General features: G+C 55.8%; 1 protein-coding gene across 2 annotated transcripts; it reads left to right on the top strand.

Moving 5' to 3' along the window:
* The first annotated feature begins 5,240 nt into the window (after positions 1 to 5,240).
* On the top strand, positions 5,241 to 18,556 carry TSC22D4 (TSC22 domain family member 4). Of its 2 annotated transcripts, none has more exons than XM_035136366.2 (4): positions 5,241 to 6,630; positions 7,825 to 7,988; positions 16,325 to 16,373; positions 18,080 to 18,556. In XM_035136366.2, the coding sequence occupies exons 1-4, from the start codon at positions 5,866 to 5,868 to the stop codon at positions 18,281 to 18,283; spliced, it is 1,182 nt and encodes a 393-aa protein (XP_034992257.1). In that variant the 5' UTR covers positions 5,241 to 5,865; the 3' UTR covers positions 18,284 to 18,556. The 2 variants fall into 2 exon arrangements, with proteins under 2 accessions (XP_034992257.1, XP_034992256.1); XM_035136365.2 differs by having other exon boundaries at positions 5,244 to 6,630; positions 16,322 to 16,373.
* Positions 18,557 to 21,816: the final 3,260 nt, after the last annotated feature.

Raw genomic sequence — 21,816 nt, 5'->3', positions numbered from 1 at the left:
CTCGAGCAACTGCAGCCACGTCCAGCCCGGCCGCCAGCTTTTGGACAGCGCTCTTCCGCTAGGTGGCAGCAGCGCCCTATCTTCCAGGCGCAGTCAGACCTATAGCATCGTGTCTCAGGCGGTGATGCTGGGGCGGGAGCCGGCGGCTGATGGGAGTTGTAGTCCAAAACATCTGGAAAGCACCGGGTTGGCGAAGGCTGCCTTTCAGAAGCTGCTTGATTGCTCAAGAGCCCTTCCTAGGGGGGCAGTTTCTCCAAGGGGGCGCGCTTCTTCTTACTCTACACCCCACGGTGCGGTTCGGAGTCTCCTTCCAAGATCTAGGGTATGTCTTGGGGGACGACGACTTTTCTCCTGCTCGTTCCAGTCTCTGTGTGGGAACCTCTCATCTCCTACCCGTCCCCCGCAGCAAGAGAGAATGGTGCTTGTCCCCCCCCCCTTACCCCTATCAGGTGGCAAGTCCTGTTCCCAGGGAGATAATCCCCCATTTCCGATCCCCCCTGAGCTTTTAATCCCGTTACTTTCTCCGGGTTGTTACGGATTAGCCTCCCGGCACCTCCCAAGCGCACTTTGCTTTGCCAGGAGTTTTGCGGGTTGGGGTGGGGGCTGCGGCTCTGGCAGACTCCCCAGCCCCACTCCACCCCTGTCTGAGCTAGGGGGGTCCACCGAGGTCGAGGCTCCATTCAGATCCTGTAGAGCTGAGCTGGTCCCACTCATGAAGCCTCAGGCTTCCAAGTCCAGACTGAAGGCTACCTTGCAGTGGGACCGAGGGAATAATCCAGGCACCCCCAAACTTAGGCCCTCCAGATGTTTTGGGCTACAATTCCCTTCATCCCCGACCACTGGTCCTGTTAGCTAAGGATCATGGGAGGTGGAAGGGGGTGGGTTTTGTAGAACCCCAAACAGGGAGCCATGGTGGGCTTCAGCAGACTTCACCAACCTGGCAGGGGGTTGGACTACATGTCCCTTGGGGTCCTTTCCAACTCTACAATTCTATGAACCTGCCTGGTGCCCCTCAGATGCAGCATGGCTGTTTGTTTGTTTGTTTGTTTGTTTGTTTAGTCGTGTCCAACTCTTCGTGACCCCATGGGCCATAGCACACCAGGCACTCCTGTCTTCCACTGCCTCCCGCAGTTTGGCCAAACTCATGTTCGTAGCTTCCATCTCGTCCTCTGTCGTCGCCTTCTCCTAGTGACCTCCATCTTTCCCAACATCAGGGTCTTTTCCAGGGAGTCTTCTCTTCTCATGAGGTGGCCTCAGCTTCAGGATCTGTCCTTCCAGGGAGCACTCAGGGCTGATTTCCTTCAGAATGGATAGGTTTGATCTTCTTGCCATCCATGGGACTCTCAAGAGTCTCCTCCAGCACCAGAATTCAAAAGCATCAATTCTTCCGCGATCAGCCTTCTTTATGGTCCAGCTCTCACTTCCATACATCACTACTGGGAAAACCATAGCTTTAACTATACGGACCTTTGTCGGCAAGGTGATGTCTCTGCTTTTTAAGATGCTGTCTAGGTTTGTCATTGCTTTTCTCCCAAGAAGCAGGCGTCTTTTAATTTCGTGACTGCTGTCACCATCTGCAGTGATCAAGGAGCCCAAGAAAGTAAAATCTCTCACTGCCTCCATTTCTTCCCCTTCTATTTGCCAGGAGGTGATGGGACCGGTGGCCATGATCTTGGTTTTTTTGATGTTGAGCTTCAGACCATATTTTGCGCTCTCCTCTTTCACCCTCATTAAAAGGTTCTTTAATTCCTCCTCACTTTCTGCCATCAAGGTTGTGTCATCTGCATATCTGAGGTTGTTGATATTTCTTCCGGCAATCTTAATTCCGGTTTGAGATTCATCTATTCCAGCCTTTCGCATGATGAATTCTGCATATAAGTTAAATAAGCAGGGAGACAATATACAACCTTGTCGTACTCCTTGTCGCAGTCTAAAACTTCCCAGAGCCCAGTCCTGGTGGGGGCACCTGAGGTCAGGGCCAATCTCAAACCAGTGTTTTCTTTCTCACAGAGGCAACGCAAATGTCACACACACACACACCCAAGCCTACAAGGGAAGGAAACAAAGGCAGGCTCCTTCAATGTGCACCGCTCCTCTCCCACCCACAAACCTTGGGGAAGGTCTCTGGAGGTGCCCCCCTGCCAGCCTTGCACTTTGCAGACTTTGCCCTAGGTGAAGCGGGAGGGCCATTTGCTGGTCCGTTGGAGGTTCAAAAGCTCGGTGCCTTTGCATCATCTCCTAGTGTTGGGGACATGATGCCCTGGCGGTTTGTCCCAGCTCTCCACAGGATCTGGTTATTCGGAATGGAGGAAGAGGCACTCCGTGTATGCTCAGAGACACAGTGAAGACTCTCTTGCTTTGTTCACGTGTTCCCTTGAGCCAGAGATCTTTTTTTAAAATAGTAATAATAATCCAGGGTGGTTTCTCTGTGCCTTTCCCTGGGCCAGTCTCTCCATAACGCAACACTCCTCTCCCTGACAATGTAGGTTGTGCTGACAACGTAGTGTGTACACGCTCAGAGGATGACCTCCAAACCATCCTAAATATATTTGCAGAAGCTTACGAAAAGCTTGTCCTATCACTCAACATCCAAAAAACCAAAGTGCTGCATCAACGAGTACAAAATAACCCCTCTCTGCAGCGCCACAAATCCAACTCAATGGTGTAATGTTGGAAAATGTCAATCACTTCTCCTACCTAAAGGTAAAGGGACCCCTGACCATTAGGTCCAGTCGTGACCGACTCTGGGGTTGCGGCGCTCATCTCGCGTTATTGGCCGAGGGAGCCGGTGTATAGCTTCCGGGTCATGTGGCCAGCATAACAAAGCCGCTTCTGGCGAACCAGAGCAGCACACAGAAACACCGTTTTCCTTCCCGCTGGAGCGGTGCCTATTTATCTACTTGCACTTTGACATGCTTTCGAACTGCTAGGTTGGCAGGAGCTGGGACCTGATCGGCAAGCCCTTAGGCTCTGTGGTTTAACTCACAGTGCCACCTGGGTCCCACCTGGATCTCCTACCGGTACCTAGGCAGTTGTCTTTCCACAAGGGCCAACATTGATACTGAAATCCAGCATCGCCTGAGCTCTGCAAGTGCGGCTTTCTCCCGATTGAAGTGCAGAGTGTTTGAGGACCGGGACATTCGCAGGGAAACCAAAATGCTTGATTACAAAGCTATTGTACTACCAACCTTACTATATGCTTGTGAAACATGGACCACTTATAAACGCCATCTCCAACTCCTCGAAAGATTCCATCAATGGTGTCTCCGAAAAAATGTACACATCACTTGGGAAGACAGGCGAACTAATAGTGTACTGGAAGAAGCAAAGATCACCAGTGTTGAAGCAATGATTCTTCAACATCAACTTCGTTGGACTGGTCATGTTGTGTGGATGCTTGATGATCGTCTTCCAAAGCAACTACTCTATTCCGAACTTAAAAATGGAAAGCGTAATGCTGGTGGTCAACAAAAGAGGTTTAAAGACTGTCTCAAGGCAAATCTTTAAAAATGTAGTATAAACACTGACAACTGGGAAACACTGGCCTGTGAGCGCTCCAGTTGGAGAACAGCCTTTACCAAAGAGTCATGGGCTTTGAAGACATTCAAACTCAGGACACAAGGGAAACGTGTTAAGAGGAAGGCACGCTTGGCAAATCCACACCATGATCAACTCCCGCCTGGAAACCAATGTCCCCACTGTGGAAGGATGTGTGGATCCAGAATTGGCCTCCACAGTCACTTACGGGCTCATTGTTAAAACCGTGTTTATGGAAGACAATCATACTCAGCTATGAGTGATCACCAAAGAAGGTTGTGCTGAAGGAGGAGGAACAGGGTGCTCAGGTCAACCACAGCCCTTAGGCAAGCGCAGGGAAGGCTCAGCACTGAAACACATAGAATCACAGAATTGTAGGGCAGGGAGGGGCCCCAAGGCCATCTAGCCCAACCCCCTGCAATGCAGGAATAACAAAGAAGAGACTGTCCTGGAGGATGTGCAAAGTGCCTTTCCATCACTGAAGAAACAACATGCTTCTGGGAATCAGCAGGACACTTCCAGGTCAAGCCCCCACCCCAGCATTTTAGAAATGAAGCACTTATTGGGAAATCTGTGCACTTACTGACTTTACCTTGCAGGAGTCTTTTCATTTATTTATTGCATTTCTATCTCGCCCCCCCCCATGAGCTCAAAGTGGGTCTTCCCCTTTTCCTCATCCCACAACAACCCTGTTGAGAGGTAGTAATTGGCTCCCAAGGTCACACCTAGAGAGTTTCCTGGCCACCCAGCGGAGAATTTGAACCCTTGTCTCTCCCAGGTTCTAGCTGCTGCGCAACAATATCTCTTGGAGAAAGGCCAGCGGAAAAGGCTCATCTTCCGTGGTAGCTCCTTTGTCTGTTTATTTCATTCATGGAATGCTCTCCATGAGGCATTCCAAAACGATTGACAGTAATATCTATACACCTATAGATCTGTTTGGACCTATATGGATATAAAACAGTGACGTATATAAGAATAGCTTAAACAGTTGCACATATAACTCTTAAAAAATAAAATTAAATGCTGCCCACCCACAAAAAGCAATGCTCGAGGAAGCCCCCCATGGAAGCCCAAACGTATGAGCCATTGTCGTAATGATTCACTGGGGAGGGGTACCCAATAAAACCCCAGCACTCAGCACGTGTTCACCAGTCAGCGAGCCTAAGAGCCGCGGAGGATCAGCCCGAAGGCCTGTCTAGTCCAACGCCCTGTTTCAAAGTCCGACACCCCCCCCCCCTTTCTCGCCCTTTCTGGGCGACGCCCGAGTGTTAAGGCCGCCTGGATAAGCCCCGTCCGGGCGCAAGGGAAGGGACCTATTGCGCATCAGCCTCGCCTAGCCAGATCCAGGTGCGACGGACTACAACCCCCATCAACCCACAGCCAGCGCTGGCTGGGGGCGGATGGGAGTTGTAGTCTGCCACACCTGGAGCTCAGGAGGGCGACCCCTCCGTTAGCTACAAAGCGCGCCCCGTGAACCCGCCACCTTCGCAGCCATCCGAGCGCAGCGCGGGGCACCAGCTGGGCTGCAGCCGCCGAAGGGTTAAGGAGGAGTTGGGGGGGGAGGATCCGGTGCCGGAGGGGTTAAGGCAGCTCTTGGCCGGCCCCCAGCTATTGTGGGGCGGGGGCGGGGGGCGTGTGCAGGCAGGCAGTCAGCTGGTTGGGAGGGGGCCGGACTTCCTGGTGCTGGGGCTTGTCAACAGGCGGAGAGGAAGGCAGGCAGGCGGCGAAAGAGAGACGCTGGGCAGCGCTAGGCAGAAGAGGAGCCGCCGCCGCCGCCGCGATCGGGGAGGGCTGCCCGGGCTGCCCACCCACCCGCAAAAAGCCCCAGCACTCAGCAAGGCGCCCGGGGGGGCAAACGCCGGACAACTTTGCTCCTCCTCACCTGCGGTCAGCAGCCTCTCCGTCCCTGCTGAAGTGGCCCCTAGCGCACCCCGGGCCCTTGCGGGCACCCCTTGGAGACCGCCAGGATGCCCCCGCGCCTGAGCAGCGCCCTGGCCTCCGGCAGCCCAACCCGCTAGCCCCGCGGCGGCTGCGCCAGCAACAATGCAGGATCGCCCGGCGCCTGCAAGAGCTCGTCCTTAGGCCCCAGCGGGCCACCCCACGCTCAGCCGCGCCGGATGCTGGCGGGCCTGGCATGCGCCTGGCTTGGCCCCCGCGCCTTCTGCCTGGTGGTGCCCCCGCGGCTTGATCCCCCTGGCGTCGCCGTCGTCGGTGAGTCTGGCCTCGCCATGGCCCTGGGCTGGCACTAATCCCGGCAGCAGGGCTGGCTCCTTGAGCTGGAGAGCCTGCGCTGCTCCTCTGCCCTCCGCGCCCGCTTTCCTCGGGACCATGAGCGGCGGGAAGAAGAAGAGCGGGTTCCAGATCACCAGCGTCACCTCGGATTACGAGCAGCAGAAGGAGGGCTCGTCCCCAGGAGGGGAGGCCAAGGGCCCCTCCAGCCCCAAAGTCTCCCGGGGCGAGGAAGCTGATCCCCTCGAGGACGATGGTGGAGCCTCTGTGCCCAAGAATGGGCCCTCGGCCTTGGTCTCCCCGGGGGTGGCCCCAGCCTTCCAGGGCCCAGCTGGTGCCGCCTCCCGGTTCCGGGTGGTGAAGCTGGACCAAGGTTCGGGAGAGCCCTACAAGAGGGGCCGCTGGACTTGCCGGGACTTCTACGAGCAGGAGGCGGACTACCATCTGACGGGGCGCTTGGCGGAGTCGGGGAGGCACCCCCAGTCCCTGGACTCCCGGCTGGAGGTGGCTGGGCTCCTGGCCAGGCCCCCGAGCCCCTTCAGCCCCCAGCCCCAGCGCCGAGGGGGCTACCTGCAGTCGCAGCTGGTGCTCCCATCCCCTGGGCACTCTGGCCACCAGGCCCGCTCGCTGGGAGGAGGCTTGCCTGTGCTCATCCGCCCCATCAGGACTCCCCCCAGCCCCGTGGCACTCCGCAGCCCCCTGGTGGCTCTGGAGACCCGCCCGGCAGCTCCCGGCGAAGGCGGCAGGGAAGCTGGCGAACCAGGCCCCTTGGCGGGCACCATCCCATCCTTGATGGTGGAGGAGCACCTGCTGCCCAAGAGCGTCGCCCAGCTACTCCCAAGGGGGACAGAGGAGCGGCGCAAGGTGAGAGGCTTTGTCCAGCTGTGGTGGGATTGCGGGTGTGGGGAGGACGAGGCTCCTGAGTTTGTGTGTGTGTGTGTCTCCATCCACTAGGGCCAATTGGGGACACAGTGAACTGCAGCTGAGCCTAGAGAGGATGGGTCTAGGCCTGGAAAAGTCCCCAAGCTCACCTGGACCTTACAGAGTGCTTGCTCTGTGTGTATGTGTTTTCTTCGCCCTGCGGAACTCCTCGCTGCTTGGAATTACGTATATATTGCATGTACCAGTTCTCCAGGCACCCTCCTTTCACCTTCCTGGCAGCACTAAAAACCTTTCAGTTCCACAAATCAGGGGTGGAGGAACAGGGCCTGGGCAAGACTGGCATGCCTCGGGCCACCCCACAGCGCTTCTGTGGCTCAGCAAGGATTTCATCCCAGGTCATAGAACCTCCACCCCACAGCAGTTCAGCCACAGGTCCTCTCTCTCCTGGGGTCCAGCCTCTGGACGTAGCTGCCCTTCCGTGACCAAGGTGCACGATGGGAGAATCTTTCCCAGGGCTCTCAGTGGGCCCTGGGTTGCCCCATTGGTCTGTTCTGGGGGTGCGATAGGTGGGGGTGGGTGGGCAGACTTTGGCAGCCGGATCTTACCCAGCCAAGTGGGGCGCGGGGGGCCATAAGCCAGTCCCACATTTCCCATCCCTGTCAGAACAATGAGCCATTGATTATTTTGTTGAGGGCAGAGCAGGAAGGAAGGAAGGAGCCGGACACCTGGGTCCTTCTGGAGCAAGGTCCCCAGGAACGCGCAGGACAAGAGGCAGGAGGGCCTCTTCTCCCTCCCCCCCTCTTCACTCCACCCCCTGCCCCACTACCAGCCTCCTTCCTCTCTTCCTAGAAATCCCTCTCTGTTCCTTCCAGCCAGGGCACACAGGGCCTCTTGTTTTCTGCCTCATCCGCCCCTGGTGCTCCTTGGAAGAAACCCCCAGTGACCCCTCCGCAGCCGTCAGGAGGGGTGTGGGTCTGTCATCACTCACTTAACCACCAGGCTCTGGGTGTGTGTGTGGGGGGGGGTGGCTTTCCCCATGTCTGTAGGCCTGCGGAAGGCCTTCCAGCTCTGGTGCCCGCGAGAGGTGGGGTGGGTGGGGGGGCAGGAGCTGTGGGTCCAGCTCACCCTCTCTCTCTCTTTTTCTCTCCCTCCCTCCCCACTCCCCCTGCCTCGCAGGTCTTGCCAAGAGAGTCCCGCTCGCGCCCATCCTCCCCTGCTCCCCCGCTCTTCCGAGATGCCAGCCCCTGCCGCAGGACCTCAGACCCCTTTGGTGCCGGGCGCTTCAGCCTGGCGCGGTCCATGTTCGGCATGGGGGGCGCCCAGGACAGCGACGATGACAGGTGAGGCATGGGGGTGGGATGCCCGGGCGTGTCTGCGTGTGTGTGGCAACAGGGGGGGGTGGCGTGGAGGAGGAGGAGGAGGGAATTCTAAAAACCACAGAACTGCAGTGTTGGAAGGGCCCTAGGGTCATCTAGTCCACCCCACCCCCCGATGCAGGAAACACATCTAAGGCAAATTATTATTAAGATTAATTTATTGCCTGGCCTTCACCCTAAGGCCCCAGGGTGGGTTCCAGCATCAAAACACTGTGTTTTTTTCATTTAAAAAGTGGAACAACTTTAAAGGCAAAGTGGCCCAGTCTAGGAGGTATGGGGCCATTGTGCAAATAACAGCCCCTCTTCTCACCCCACCCCCTTGTCTTTCTTTGAAAGCCAAAGTAGTTATTGGATGTGTGGTCCGTGGTGGTGAAGGGGGTGCTGGCAGGTTCATAGGAAAGGTAATCCCCCCCACCCACCCACAAAACTCAAGGAGGAGAGGCTGAGCGTGGAGTAGCTCCACCACTGGATAAAGGCCTTTCCCCCTCCAGCATGGGGGAGGGAGGGTGCTGCACTCCGCACATGCTCAGAGGCACCACAGCCTATGTGACAGGGCTGAGCCTTGGCAAAGCTGGGCAGGGTTCCTTGGTCATAGCCGTCTTGGCGGGGGCGGGGGGGGCGGGGAAGTGTTCAGACTTGGGCAAGAGGAAGGAAATGGGGGGCGGTTAGGACTTGACGCTCACCCTCCTCCCTCCAGCAGCCTCCCGCTGTGAGCGGAACAATTCGTACATCTGTAGCTGGTTGCGTCCTCGTAATATTCATTTGCTCCAGCGACAGGCCGGCCATGGTGGCTTCGGGACAGGCGTCTCGGAGGGAGGGGAAGCTGCGGTGCGCCCTGCAGTGGAAATTCAGCCACGGCTCAAAGGGGGTGTTTCCACAGGCACTGAGGACTAGGAGCATGCTTTGAAAAGCGGGGAGGGGAAACCTTGAAAGCTGAGGCGGAAGAGGGGCTCCCTCAGAAGGTGGCAGGCTCTCCTTGCAGGTTTTTAAGCAGAGGTCAGGTTGGCACCTGCCAGTCATTTTTTGGCGGTGATTCCTGCATGGCAGGGGTGACTGCCGGGGTCCCTTCCAACTCTGCATTTCTAACATTTTACGAAAACAGGGAGCTTGCAACTTTTTTCTTTTAGTGGGCAGGTTCCAGGCCTTCTGCTCTCCCAGGTAGGTGAGATTCTCCACACTTCCCTGCCACTGGGCTATTTCCGTCTCGGCCCTGGGAGTTTGCCAGCCCCTGCAGTGGGCACAGATGGATCTATTTCAGGTGTGACCCTCCATGCCCCCCTGCCAGCTATGCCCAGTTCCGCTCTGCTGCCAAACCTTCCTCTCTCACGTCGTCTCCTCTCCTCCAAGCCAGGGTGGGGGAAACAGCTTCTCTGCGCTCGTTGCCCCCCAACCGCATCATTCGGCAGGCTGGCCAAAGGCCATACCAAGCCTCCCATTGCCATGGCTCTCTGGCTCATGCTGGCACCCCAGAACCACATGCCACGGCCGTTCCTCCTTCTGCACACATCCCAGCATGCGTGGCATTTTTATTTATTTTTAAAAATTAGCAGGTGGGTTTGCAGCCACAGCAGGCAGTCCAGGGACCAGAAGCAGGCCTTGGAGGGAGGGGAGGAAGGGCAGTTAATGCTGTGCATTTATTTCCCCCCCTCCCCCAACCCCTCCTTGCCTTCTTGTAGCCCGGGAACCTCCCAGCGGGGTGGAGATGTCTCCAAATGGTGATGTGAGCATTGGCCTGGAAGAAATAGCAGCCGTGCATTGATGCATTGATCCCACATGGGGAGCCAAGGGTTGTCCCATGTGGGTGGGGGTGAAGCAAAGCAACGAGCCCTTACAACCAGGGGCAGGGGGGCAAGTCAGGCCGAAGTCTCCTCTTGTGCATAACTCTGTCCCCTGGCACACTCCAGCTCCCACATAGGCACATGAGAAAAGCCCTACAGGGTCAGGCCAATAGCCCACCTCGTCCAGCGTTCTGTTCCCACAGCGGCCAACCAGATGCTCCTCAAAAAACCCACAAGCGGGATTTGAGCACAAGAGCCACCCTCTCCTTCTTGTGGTTCCCGGCAACTGACATTCAGAAGCATGGCTGTCTCCGACTGTGGAAGCTGAGCATAACCATCCTGGCTAGCTAGCTAGGTAAAGGGACCCCTGACCATTAGGTCCAGTCGTGACCGACTCTGGGGTTGCACGCTCATCTCACATTATTGGCCAAAGGAGCTAGCGTACAGCTTCCAGGTCATGTGGCCAGCATGACAAAGCCGCTTCTGGCAAACCAGAGCAGCACATAGAAACGCCCTTTACCTTCCTGCTGTAGCGGTTCCTATTTATCTACTTGCATTTTGACGTGCTTTCGAACTGCTAGGTTGGCAGGAGCTGGGACCAAGCAACGGGAGCTCACCCCGTCACAGGGATTTGAACCGCCGACCTTCTGATCAGCAAGCCCTAGGCTCAGTGGTTTAACCCACAGCGCCAGCTAGCTAGTGTGTGTGTATTCAAGGTACATTTTAAACCCCTCCCCCCCCAAAGGACCTCAGGGCAGATTCTTTCCATGCCGCCCTCCATTTACCTCCAAGGCGAGTTGGGCCACATTCACACGATGCCCCTCTAAACAGGCATGGCTTCCCCCCTCCCCACAAAAAAACCCACGGATTCTGGGATTTGTTAAGGGTGCTGAGACCTTCGCCTTATTCTCCTCGGGGTGGTTTAAAAGTCAGTCTCTCTTCCCAGGGAACTCTGGGAATTGCCTGTTTAAAGCAGCACCATGGTGCTTTAAAGATAGGAACCAGAGAGAGAGACCCAGGAGACCCTGTCTGTGTTGAGATTTGAATCTGGGCCCCTGCCACTTTTAACCACACAGACCCATCTGCGGCCTCCTCCCTGCTCCTGCAAGCAGGCTGGCTGTTCAGGTCCCACACAGGCAACCCTGAATACAGGCGCATGCTTATTTTCACACTGACGGCCCCAATACCTACAGCATCTCCAGTGGAGGGGAGAGGTGCTTGCATTTTAACACCTTGCAAACCGAGCCTGAGCTGCGGAAGCGCAGATCGCCCTGGATGGTGTCCTCCGCACTTCTCTCCCTCCCAGCGGTGGAGGGAGAGGCTGGGCCAAAGCCGCAGCGAGGAGGAGGAGGAGGCTGGTTTGAGCCAGCACCCACCACATTCCTCCCAGGATTTGGCTCCGCTATTCTTAGCCCTGTTTATGCAAGGACTACATTGGAGGGGCGCGGGAGTCCAGGACTCCATGGAGAGAGGGTGGTGGAGGGCAGCCAGAGGGTGGACTTAGGGGCAGTGTGACATTCAAAGCGGGGTGCCCCCTTCTGCAGGAAAGCCCTGAAACTTGGGGGAAGTTGGCACAGTTGTTACAACTCAGCAGGAGAGGAAGGGACGGGCCCGACCCCGGGAATAAATTCCTTTTGAGGTGTTGGTTTGGGCACAGCAGCGGAGGAGGAGGAGGAGGCCTGGGCTGAGGTGCATGTGAGGCATGCAGGAAGGAGTGTGTGCAGTTCAGAGCAGGCCCCTGTTCCTTCCTGCCCAGCTGGTGCGAATGTGCCCCTGGGCCAAGGAGGATCCTTCTCCCTGTCACTTCCGAAACCTGCAAGACGGGTTCTTGTGCTCACACAGGTTCATGCCCCGCTGACCCCCACCCCACCCCAAACGGTGCCCAGGTCTAGGGTTAACCCATGGGTTGCTGGGCACCCCCTCACTCCATTTTTGCCTGGGCCTCCGGACCAGGGGTTCTCCAAACTGAACGCCCCCTCGGGATGTACTGGGCTGCAGCTTCCCTCAGCCGCCAGCCAGCTGGAGGGTGGCAGGTTGGCAAAGGTAGGCACTGCCTCCGCCAGGCTTTTGCAGAGAGCAATGGCTGCCGGGTGATTTGGGGGAGAATCAAATCCCACCCAAAGCTTTGGACTTCAACAGAGATCTTGGGCTGCGCTCCCAACGCGGTTAGCGGGGCAGGTTTTTCAGGGAAGGAGCCCTTCCTCAGGTTAGACCCTGGAAGCAGCCAGAGGGTCCACGAAAAGAGGGCAGACCCCACAGCTCAAGAGCAGGCACCCGCCCTGCAGAGGAAAGAAGCACCCAGGTTCATTTGCAACAGAACCACAGAATTTCAGAGTTGGAAGGGACCCTAAGGGGACATCCAGTCCAACCCCTGGCAGTGCAGGAATCGCAGCGAAAGGAGCCCTGACAGATGAGCATCCAAACCTCCAAGGAAGGTGCGTCCACTACCACCTGAGGGACTCCTTTCTGCTGTCAAACGGCTTTGACCCTCAGACAGCTCTTTCTAACAGCTTCCGGCCTGCCTCATCCCCAAGTCTCGGGGCAGCCACAGTGAAACACCCAACTTCCTCCCCTGTGCTTTAATTCAGACTCTGTACATGTTTATTCCTGTTTGAAAGCTTAACCGAGCTAGAATGTTTTTTGGGGGGGTGTTAATTAGATTTGGGCAAATCTCCAAAGCAAAGGGAGCGGCAGAGTTTGGGGGGCAGGCCTGCTCCACCCCACCCACTTGCACACCGACACCCGGGGGCCGCAGCTGGCTACCTCCTTGCCCCAGCGAGGGTGGAAAAGCACTGCAGGCCTGCCTTTTGACTCCCATGACCGGCCGGTGGGAGGCTAGGGAAGGAGTTAGGAGGCAGGCCAAGGTCACCCTGCCCTTGCCTCACGAGGGAGGGAGGGAGGGAGGGTCAGTAGGCTTCCTCTTCAAGCAGGCTTTGGGAAGGCCACCTGGAAGGGGAACCCAGGTCTCTATGTCTGACTTTTGGTCTCAGAATCTAAAAACCGTGAGGTTGGAAGAGACACCCCGGGGTTATCTAGTCCAACCTCTCTGCAAAGCAGGGTTTTCCAGCACAAACCCACTGCCTCAAGTGCCCTGCGGTCAATCCCAGGTCCCATGTTTTTCTCCCAGTGGGGCCTCGTTCACCGCAAGGAGCCCCAAAGTCCCCATAAACACACCTACCTCCCCCCCCCCGCCAAGGCTGGGCTGGACTCCGGAGCTTCCGCGCCCCCCCCCACTGAGGAGCGCCTGGTGCTGTGTTATGTAATGCCTTTGGGCTCTGGTCCCAGTTTCCATGGCGACGTCCCCACACCCCCTGGCATTCCGCCCCCCCCCCGGACAGGATTGGCATAAACAGAGGGTGGCAGGTTTATAAAGGCCCCTTTGTGCACCCGCCCTCCTCCCTGCTGCATCACAGCCAAGAACAAGGCAAGGGTGAAGGGAAGGTGGACTTGTGATGGGGGGGGGCAAAAGCAAACAGCATTGATCTTGCTGTTCCCCTTCCAGGGTGGGTGGGGGGGCTAACTGATTTGAGGGTGCTCCTCAAGGCACAAGTCCTCTGTGTGTGATTGTGGAAAGGGGGAGAGTGGAGGTTGGTGCAGCTGATGTCCCTGGCTGTCATGATGGGGGGGGGGAGGAGAGAGAAAGGCAAAAACACACACAACATACACACACACACATACACACAGCCACATGGCCTTGGCCAATGGGAGTGAATGAGAGGGGGCCTGAGAGCCAGGCACAGAGATGGCTATTTATGCCCGGCCAGGGAGCCCCGCTGGGCATCGCTGCCCAGGGAGCCCATCCCAGCGGTTCGGCACCTCCTGCTGCTGCTGCCCAGCCCCCTCATTCCGCCCTGGACTCCGGGGTTCTTGCCGCAGAGCTTCTAGAAAGAAGACCACCGCCATGCAGGGCAGCAGCTCGTGCAGGATCTGGGAGCGGAAGAGGACCTTAGCGAGGAGGGAGGAGAGGGATCCGGGCCAGAGCGGAGCCAGGGGTCAAAGGGCGCCTGAGGACTCTGGCGGCCCAGAAGCGCAGAGCCTTACCCGGCCACCAACGCCTGGAAGACCCGAGGAGGGAGCTGTTATGGCGCTGGACTCCCTGGGGGTGTCTGTCAAGTCCAGGGTGAGCGCCTTTGAGGTGCAGCAGGAGCCCCAGGGCTGCGGGTGCTGCCTGCTCCCCGATTCGAGGGACCCCCGCCGCCCCCGGCAGAGGGGCTGCACCTCCCCGGCCCACTCCAGGGATTTGTCCCCTGCAAAGCAGAGGGAGACCCCCAAGGGACGCAGGAAGCTGAACGGACGGAAGAAAGAGGTGGACAAGACCCTCGTCTCCCTCCTGCTCGTCCTCCACAGGTAGTAGAGGGGCAGATTTCTCGGCGGGTTGTGGGGGGGAGAGTTTGAGGCAAACATGGGGGAGTGTTTGGGGGTGTGTGTTGATGGTTGGGCAGGGGTATTGACGCTAAGGAGGAGGGCATCAGAGGACAGCACTGAGTGGGTCTGGGGGAACCTCAAAACCCTGTTCTGCCACAAACCTGTTTACTGCATGGCCTCGGAGCAATCTCTTTCCCTGGCCTACCTTGCAGGGTTGCTGGGAGGATAGAGGAGGGGCGGGGGAGCTCTCAGGAGGAAGCGTCTGAGTGAAAAATGCAGATGAGCTTGGTGTGTGTGCCAAGAGGAGGCCAAGTGATTAGCAACAGGTACAAGGAACCTGGGAATCTCCCGCCATTGTTGGGCTGCCAGTTCCCAGCTGCCCAATCGCCAGGGATCGTGGTGGTGGGAGCTCCATGTTAGTCACCTCTGGATTAGGGGAAAGGCAAAGGAGCTCCCTGGAGCCCTTGACTGGCCACGGGTGCAAATGGAGCCCTGGGTTGGATGGGAGCTTGGTCTAGTCCTACCAGGAAACCCGTTGCTGACATTTCAGGAGATCAAAGAGGCCCAAGCATTAAGGGGAGCATTAAGGCAAGGCTCCCAAGAGAAAAGCAACTGCTTTTAAATATCTTTTATTGTTATAGCTTTTTTGGAAAGTTTTAATGTTTTAGAAACTGTTTTGCATTTTTACTATTAAGAAAATGTGCATCTTTTTTGCTGCCCTGAGTTTCTTGGGGGGCAATCCCTTAATCGGAAAAGCAAGCCCCCCCAACCCACCCAGGTGTGCCCAGAATTTGGGTGCTTATTTTCTGCAGCGTGCGAGAAACAAAATGCGAAAAATTCCAAGAGCTCGGGCCAAAAAGATGATTAGCTATGAAGCGTGACACAAGGTGGAGTGGGGGGGGGTTCAAATGTGTCTGGAGACACACAGCCTCCCAAGACCGAAGCCTTTCCCTGCTAACCCCCTCCCCCCCCCGTCCGCCAGGTGCAATTGTCCTCACTGGCAGGTGAAAGGTGCGCTGGGCTCGCTTCAAGTCTCTTTCTCGTTTCTACTGAATTCTTACAAGCATCACAAGGCATGTGTTTGGGGGTAAAGAATTAGGTGTTGTTGTTTGAGGATGGCGCCTAAAAAGGTCTTGTTTAAGAGATATTTGCGGCTGTGTGACGATGATACCATTCAAGCTCATTGGAAGTGCAGCCCCCCCGCCCACCAAGAATTTTGGACACTGTAAGGTTATCCCTCCCCCCCCCCAGTTACAATCCCTAGCGATTCCTGCGTTGTGGGGGTTGGACTAGATTATGCTTTGGGTGCCTTCCAATTCTGCAGTTCTACGATTCCACAATTCTACAGTGCCCAGAATACTTTGAGGGGGGGGGGAAATGCGCCTTAAAAGTATAATGGGTATGCAGTCCCTGTGTTGCAAAGGAGGGAGGCTAACTCAAAGGGAGCTGAGCATGTGAGGCAGCAGCAAAAATAGCTAACACAATTCCAGCAGAGTCTGGTGTCCAGATCGAGGGAAGTCATAGTATTTCGCCTTGGTCAGACCCCACCTGGAGTCCTGTGTCCAGTTCTGGACGCCGCAATTTAAGAGGGATATTAACAAGCTGGAAGGTGTGCAGTGGATAATGGCCAAGGTGATCAAGCGTCTGGAAACCAACCCTTACGGGGAATGGTTGAGGGAGTTGGGTATGTTTAGCCTGGAAAAAGAAAAGACTGAGAGGGAATGTGATGACCATCTTCAAATATTTTAAGGGCTCCCACATGGAAGAAGGAGCAAGCTTGCTTTCTGCTGCCCCAGAGGGAAATACCTGAACCAGTAGATTAAAGTTGCAAGAAAGGAGATTCCAAACAAACATTAGGAAGAACTTTCTGATGTGGAGCAGACGGTGGACTTCCTTGGACAGCGGTGGGCTCTCCTTCAATGGGAGGTTTTTAAGCAGAGGGGTCAAGTGGCCACCTGTCAAGTGATTCTTCAGCTGTAGTTCCTGCCTTGCAGGGGGTTGGACTAGATAGCCCTAGGGGCGTATCTCCCAGCTCTACAATTCTACAAGTAGGAAAGCCTTGTGAGAACAGAAGTGGTGGTGGTTGGCTAACGAGTGGGGTGGGTGTCTTGTCTGTCTTGCCTCCTGATCCACCTGTCCGTCTCTTCCTCACAGCGGAACCAACAGCAGCATGATCGCCATAGACAACAAGATTGAACAAGCCATGGTGAGTCAAAGGGGTGGGGGAAATGACGCAGGCCCCCTCCAGGCTGGGACAGTGGCCTTGCTGAGCTCTGTCCAGCCTCTGAAGTCCTCTGCACATGAGCAGGAAAGGGTCGTAGTGGGTGAACAGATGAGCATCCCTCCCTCCCTCTCCCTCTAGAAAAAGAAGAAGCAAGGGTCCAGCCAGACTGGCCCACAAAATATGCATTTTAGGCTTACATTCAGATGTGACTTTAACCCTAGGTTCCCCTATACCAGGCATAGGCAACCTTGGCTCTCCAGATATTTTGGAACTACAGCACCCATAATCCCTGACCACTGGCCCTGTTAGCCAGGGATCATGGGAGTTGTAGTTCCAAAACATCTGGAGAGCCAAGGTTGCCTATGCCTGCCCTATACCTTCTCCCCGTTTTGTGCTATTTGCTGTTTCCGTAGAAGCTGCTCCTCAGCAAAATCGCCCATGTAAAAAAAAAGGGGGGAGGAGGCCATGGTACCCACGGAAAACTGGTGGGAGTGCTTTTAAAGTGGGGCAGACATCACCTTCGGATTTTTCTGAGGGCAGGAAAACTCCAGGTTTAGCAGGGGGTGTTTGGGGCAACAGCTGTTTCCAGTGAACGCTGCATAGATGAGGTGGGAATTAAAGTGTATAGTTAAGCTATGGAACTCCCTGCCACAGGAGGCAGTTATAGGCGCCAATTTGGATGGCTATAAAGAGGATGGGATAAATCCATGGGGGAGGAGAGGGCTATTGATGGCTGTTAGGCAGGATGGCTTCGCCCTACTTCCTCAGCTGGAGGCAGCGATGCTTCAAACAGGAGGTTTGCTTGAATCCTGTTCTGGGGCTTCGCATTTGGACACCTGGCAGGCCACTGTGAGAACAGAATGCAGGACTAGGGGGGGGGCATTGGTGGGATGCAGCAGGCGCCTCTTCTGCATTGGGAGGGTTGCTGTGAGGGCAATGCATGTATCTTTACATGCTGGAGGGTCCCTGGTTCAATCCCCAGCACCTCCAAGGAGGGCTGAAATCCTGAAAGGCAAGTGTTGCTGAGCTAGCTGGACCAGACAGTCTGGTCTGGGAGGAGGAAGCTGCAAAATCAGAATTGAGCATCAGTTGTAGCACATGGTTTCTATGGTTGTGTGTGTGTGTGTGTGTGTGTGTGTGGAGTCGGCAACTCTTTGGCTGTGACTCCTTTGTTGCAGGAGTTTTGGCCTATAGCACGCCTGTCCAACCTGTCGATCACGATCTACTGGTCAGTCTTGGGTGCCTTCCAGGTCGATCTTTGGTTGAATTGAAAAACGAACTCAAAAATCGCAGGCTCTTGGGAGTTGGGACGTGCCTGGCCTATAGGATCTTTAGGGGGACCCTTCCAACTCTACAATTCTATGACCTCTGAAGGCAGCGGACTCTCTTTTCATTGGAGGTTCAAAAGCAGAGGTGGGCAGGTGGTATCTTTTAGGGATTAATTGGCTGCAATACTGCGGAACTGTTAGTTACCGAAGCTGGGGAGGATTTTAGAAAAGACGCTGGGGAGATAACCGGCCTCTTTCAGAGCCATCCAAGTGGGTGGCCCATCCCTTCCGCCTGCGGGAGGGAGTTCCACAGTTGATGTGCTGCATGAACTACTTCCTTTACAAACGCTTTGATCCTTTGAGTGGAGGCTTCCCACATGCCTGATGGTGTCCCCCCCTCTCTCTGTGCCCCCCCTCTAGGACCTGGTGAAAAGCCACCTGATGTTTGCTGTGCGGGAGGAGGTGGAGATCCTGCGGGAGCAGATCAAGGAGCTGTCCGACCGCAACGCCTTGCTGGAGCAGGAGAACGCGCTCCTGCGCTCCCTGGCCAGCGCAGAGCAGCTCAGCCGCTTCCAGGCCCAGCTCCACGCCAACGCCAAGCCTCCTTCCAGCGGTGCCGCGTGACCCTGGGCCAGCAGGAGGGGGCTGGACTTGGACATTGAGGGGTGTGTGTGTGTTTGCGTGTTTTGGGGAGGGGGCACTCACTAATGGATTTCCCGCAGATGTGAAACGTGGGGGGGGGGGCACTAGCATTGCTGGAAGGGGTGTGTGTGCGCGTGTGTGGAGCCAGCCTTTTGGGGTGCGGGGTTGGGGTGGGGGGGGAGAAAGGGGGCCTACTAACACAGCATGTGCCTTTTCGGGGGTGGAATCAGGACTTGGTTTTAACCCCCGCCCCCAGCTCTGGGAGTGGGGGGACCTTTTTTGCGCAAAGACACGATTTACTGGCTGCGGAGGGGAACTGCCAGGTTGGTGAGCTGGGGCTGGGGCTTTTGGGGAGGAAAGCCGCTCACAGACTAGGGAGTGATTCCTGCCTGCCCCCTTATGGGCCTGACTTACGCCCCTTGGCCAAATCTCATTGGGACAGCTCTGCAGCCACCCCACGGAAATGGGGAACGGGATGGGGTGTGGGGCCGAAGACACGATTGGGGGCGAGGGGAGCAGGCCAGGTTGGGTTGGGTGGGGGTTTGGATGGAGCTGGCAATAAATTTTCTATCAAGGACACTTTTGCAGTATTTCAGGTTATTAAAGTACAAGACTGCTAATGTCACTCTGTGTGGCCTGTGGATCTCTGGGCTCAAGGGGATATGGGCTGGGGGTTCAGTTCGGTGAGGAGGGGGGAATACTTTGTCAGTGTTTGATAAATATGTCGAAAGCAGCTACAAGAAGGGTGTGTTGGAGGCATCACAGGGCATTTAAAGAATCACTGCGAAATTGGAAAAGGGACCCCCCCCAAGGGTAATTAGTCCAACCCCCTGCAATGCAGGAAGCACAGCTAAAGAAACCTTGGCAGATGGCCTCCCGACCTCTGCTTAGAAACCGCCAATGCACTCCTCCCACCACCTGGCACACACACACACACACCACACATCCCCTGCCTGCCCCACCAGGCCTCTGTAGTCCATCCCGCAGCAACCCACATCCCCAAGATTGCACAATGAGGTAAAGATGCTTGCTGACCTTAGCAGCCTCTGAGTGGCTCTGGTAAGTGAGTCAAGCCGTACTTAAAATCCAGGGAGGAATCCCCTTCCTGCCCCCCCTCTAACTCAAAGGAATTTCCTCCCACACCCCAAAAGACCACACACAAGCACAAGCTGTCCTCCGAGCATAAGGAACCTTACTTGCCCTCCAGGCACCAAGTGTCCCCCCCCCCGTGAAGGCAGTAGGTGGGAACCGGCTGTAAGCTCCCCAAAATCTGCAGCTGCTTTCTATTATTTATTTTACCACGTTTGTATCCCACCTTTCCCCCCCCCCCAAGGAGCTCAAGGTGGCGTACGTGGTTCTTCCCCTTCCTCACTTAATCCCCACAACAGCCCTGTGACGTAGGTTAGGCTGAGAGAAGGCAATGACTGGCCCAGGGTCACCCAACGAGTTTCATGGCCACCAAGTGTGTGGGGGGTTTCGAACCCCGGTCTCTCCCAGGTCTTAGCCCCACGCTCTTAACCAGTGGCTCGTCACACCCAGGGAAATGCTGGAAGCCGGATGGAGCCTGGCGTGAGCAGCAGCAGTAGAGGGGCATGTGCCACGCAGGCGGGGTGACAAGGGCTATTGTTCTTCCCTGGCCCCTCTCCCCTTCCTGCGCAGGATCATTGTGTTCCCACAGGGCATGGGACAAACAGCACCACTGAGCAACACACAGTTGCTGGAATGAAAAGCACCTTGTTTGTTGTGTCGTGGGCCAGCCCAGTCTGGAAGCATTAGGCCACACACACACACACACACACACACACACACACACACACACACACACACCACTGCTGCAATAAAAGCACCCGCCTCACACTTCTTGCAAGAGGCAGCCCTGGAAGCCAAGCAGAGTTGCGATCTGGCACCAGCCTCCCTCCTCCTGCTGCGGCTGCAGAAGCACCTCCTTGGGGTAATTTTCCAGTTGGTGGAAACTGCAGGAGGAGAGTGTATTGGAGGATGGAGTTGGAGGATGGATGGCGGCTAACAGATTGAGATTGAATCCTGACAAGACAGAAGTACTGTTTGTGGGGGACAGGAGGCGGGCAGGTGTGGAGGATTCCCTGGTCCTGAATGGGGTAACTGTGCCCCTGAAGGACCAGGTGCGCAGCCTGGGAGTCATTTTGGACTCACCGCTGTCCATGGAGGCGCAGGTCAATTCTGTGTCCAGGGCAGCTGTGTCCAGGGCAGCTCCATCTGGTACGCAGGCTGAAACCCTACCTGCCTGCGGACTGTCTCTCCAGAGTGGTGCATGCTCTAGTTATCTCCCGCTTGGACTACTGCAATGCGCTCTACGTGGGGCTACCTTTGAAGGTGACCCGGAAACTACAACTAACCCAGAATGCGGCAGCTAGACTGGTGACTGGGAGCGGCCGCCGAGACCACATAACACCGGTCCTGAAAAACCTACATTGGCTCCCAGGACGTTTCCAAGCACAATTCAAAGTGTTGGTGCTGACCTTTAAAGCCCTAAATGGCCTCGGTCCAGTATACCTGAAGGAGCGTCTCCACCCCCATCGTTCTGCCCGGACACTGAGGTCCAGCGCTGAGGGTCTTCTGGCAGTTCCCTCACTGCGAGAAGCCAAGTTACAGGGAACCAGGCAGAGGGCCTTCTCGGTAGTGGCACCCACCCTGTGGAATGCCCTCCCACCAGAGGTCAAAGAGAACAACAATTACCAGACCTTTAGAAGGCATCTCAAGGCAGCCCTGTTTAGGGAAGCTTTTAATGTTTGATTTCTGTATTTTAATGTTTTGTTGGAAGCTGCCCAGAGTGGCTGGGGGAACCTGGCCAGATGGGCGGGGTATAAATAATAAATTATTATTATTATTATAATTGGTCCTGTGCTCTAATCCTGCTTGCCGTTTCCCCACAGGCAACAGTTCAGCCACTATGAGAACAGATGGGCCACTGGCCTGATCCGGCAAGGCTCTTCCCATGTGCTAAATCTTACTTATTCAATAGATTTTTAGCCCACCTTTTCCCCACTCCGCTCACAACAACCCTGCGTGGTAGGTTAGGCTGAGAGCGATACAGACTAGCTGTCGGGGCCATACCCAGTGAGTTTCACAGCCGAGTCAGGTACTAGTCTGACACTCTCTAACCACTGTACACCACCACCAGCCCTCCCAAGTGAGAACACCGTAGTCTGCACATCATAGGAAGTCAAACTACTTAGGGCATTCTCCAAGGAGCTCAAGGTGCCATGTACATGGTTCTCCTCCTTCCTCATCTACAACAGCCCTGTGAAGAAGGCCAGGCTGAGAGAGAAAACTTTAATATTTTAATTTTCATATGTGTTACTTTAAAGTAATGTAGATTTTTCTTGTTCTATCTTTTTGTAAACTGCGTTGAGGTTTGCTTTTTCTTACTGACAAGCGCTCTATAAAACCTACTAAATATATAAATACCTCTCCCAAAAAAGTAGAGCAAAGTAACTCCAGGTGTTTCAAGTGAGTGAGCCAAGTCGTATGCTGCT

Source organism: Zootoca vivipara, chromosome 13, assembly GCF_963506605.1.
Source record: "Zootoca vivipara chromosome 13, rZooViv1.1, whole genome shotgun sequence".
In the NCBI taxonomy this organism is placed as follows: Eukaryota; Metazoa; Chordata; class Lepidosauria; order Squamata; family Lacertidae; genus Zootoca; species Zootoca vivipara.
Note: the sequence above shows the minus strand (reverse complement) of the source record. Positions and strands in the feature narration are given on the sequence as shown.